At 24.9% G+C, this 2360-nt stretch overlaps 1 protein-coding gene across 1 annotated transcript in view; it reads right to left on the reverse strand.

Moving 5' to 3' along the window:
* Positions 1 to 1664: 1664 nt before the first annotated feature.
* The window catches only part of LOC119676040 (probable tubulin polyglutamylase ttll-15), a 2234-nt gene continuing 1538 nt past the window's right edge, over positions 1665 to 2360 (reverse strand). The window contains exon 3 of the mRNA XM_038087263.1: positions 1665 to 1675. Coding sequence (XP_037943191.1) covers positions 1665 to 1675 — 11 coding nt within the window. The remainder of the gene's footprint in view (positions 1676 to 2360) is intronic.

The raw sequence follows: 2360 nt of genomic DNA on the forward strand, positions 1-2360 counted from the left end.
ATTTAACTAATAAATATTGTCAAAGATTTTTTTATTGTTCTTTGTGCGAAAATATAACGTACCGTAAAATAATGAAGTAATATTTTCACAAATCAGCAATATAGATTATCCAAAAATAATACATAACATAAATCATAGTCATAATTATAATTTATTTATTACTATGACCATATATATAACTTAACTAGTAATTTAACTAATAAATATTGTCAAAGATTTTTTTATTGTTCTTTGTGCGAAAATATAACGTACCGTAAAATAATGAAGTAATATTTTCACAAATCAGCAATACAGATTATCCAAAAATAATACATAACATAAATCATAGTCATAATTATAATTTATTTATTACTATGACCTATAAAGCTAATTTATATTTAGGTTCACTTATATTTTTAAATGAGTAACTGTTAATTTTGCCTTGTATGTTAAACATTCGTAAGAGTATTGACCATTATTAAATTACCTTTTCCTAAAAAGTGAATGATGCTAAGCTTTTGGCGTGCAGTGTAATAAAATACTAAAATGAGACTTTCAGAGTCAATTCAGAGCCGCCAGCGAAAGAACAAAAACAAAAAAAAAACTTTAACGCATTTAAGCTATCATATTTAATAAAATATGTAGTAATTTGTTTTGTTTTGTAAACATTAATATCAGAATGTGAGGTTCTTAATAAAATATTTATTTTTTTAACAAAAACTTTAAGCTTAAAATAAAACAAAAATCACGTAAGTATGTTGTAATGATGTATGAGGTTATATGATTTCCATAAAGTTTGTACATTGCATCAAAGAGGATTTTAAGAGTTAAATTATTAATTAAGTAAATACCTTAACTTTAAACCTTAAGGAACAAATTTTTAATGTAAACAATATTTAAAAACGAATTAAATAATAATTTATTAAATATTGTATGTATTGTTCACCTCTTTAGGCCGTGTGCGAGTTCGAGTAAAGTGATGGTAAATGAAGGGAAATAGTAAATTATGTCGATATGGGAGCCAATGTTGGCATTTACCAGAATTTTGAGTAGGGTAAATTAGTCAAAAATTAGGTAAGTTGGGTATTCCCCTTGTAAGAAGTTTATAAGATGTTTAATACATAAATACATAAATTTGAAAACTTTTAACGAAAAAATAATAAATAAGTGCAATAAATGAATAAATAAATATTTACATAAGTGCAACTCCATTTACTCGTACTCGCACACGAACTTAATTAGAATTATTTTAGTATTTAAGTATATAATATTAAATTTTCTTATACTAATAACTACTTTTCTATACAAATATTTGAATATTAAATATTAAATACTATTACACTAATTTTAAATATGCTTTAATTAAAATTTGTACAAACAGACACTTTTAGTGTGACAGGCACTATGAAGTCAATTATGTCTGGTATATATATCATCCTCTTGTCCTGCCGTAGATTTCTTTTTGTTACTATTCATGAAGTAAAAAATAGATTTATATTTTCTCTAAATATCCGATATATTCAAAACATTTTTATATCATTAATGAAAAAATAAAAAACTTGGAGTTGTAAATGTCTGATTAATTCTGCTCCACTCTTCTGTACCTAATTGATTTATTCACTTGTGTATGTCTGGTTTCATCAAAGCCGGCAAAATCATTTTTGCAATATTATTACCAAATCTCTTTATTCCAAATCTGAAAAGCATACAAAAACAAATGAGACAAAAAAGCATAAAGAGCAAAAACTACCCTCTTTCGAATGTTGTAAAGTTCGGTACCGAATTTTGATGAAATGTGCGGTACTTCTTACATACACCCATAAGGATGAATGTTTCAACACTGTTTATGGATAGCACATTTATGCATTCACTGAATTTTGGAGTTAAGGCAAAAAGGACAGCATAAATTTAAAAATATTTTATTTCTTAAAAATTTTTCACTATTTTCCAACTGAATAAGATACCTAAATATATATAATATATTTCAACCGTTTAATTCTTAGTTTGGTTTTTTGAATTTTTGATTTTTTGATGTTTATGATTTTATACATCCAAAAACTGTTAATTCCATTCCATTTTTGTAGTGAAATCTGCCCTTATTTTTGACAAATTTCTTAGGGCGAATAACTACGGTTGGTGTCAAACCTCATTAAATCCGTAGTACAAGTACAAATTTTATACATACTTTTCTATTCAAACAACTTTGATCGATAATGCATTCTATATATTTTAATAAAGAAAGTAATGAAATTTAAGAAAATATTTTAATAGGAGAAACGTGCAAAATCAACTTAAATGAAATACAAAGAATCTTAAAGATAAGCGAAACATGAAAGTAATTATTGTCACTTAAAATAATCGATAAAATGAAAATGTTGTGC

Source organism: Teleopsis dalmanni, chromosome 2 (assembly GCF_002237135.1).
Source record: "Teleopsis dalmanni isolate 2A chromosome 2, ASM223713v2, whole genome shotgun sequence".
NCBI classification, from domain to species: domain Eukaryota; kingdom Metazoa; phylum Arthropoda; class Insecta; order Diptera; family Diopsidae; genus Teleopsis; species Teleopsis dalmanni.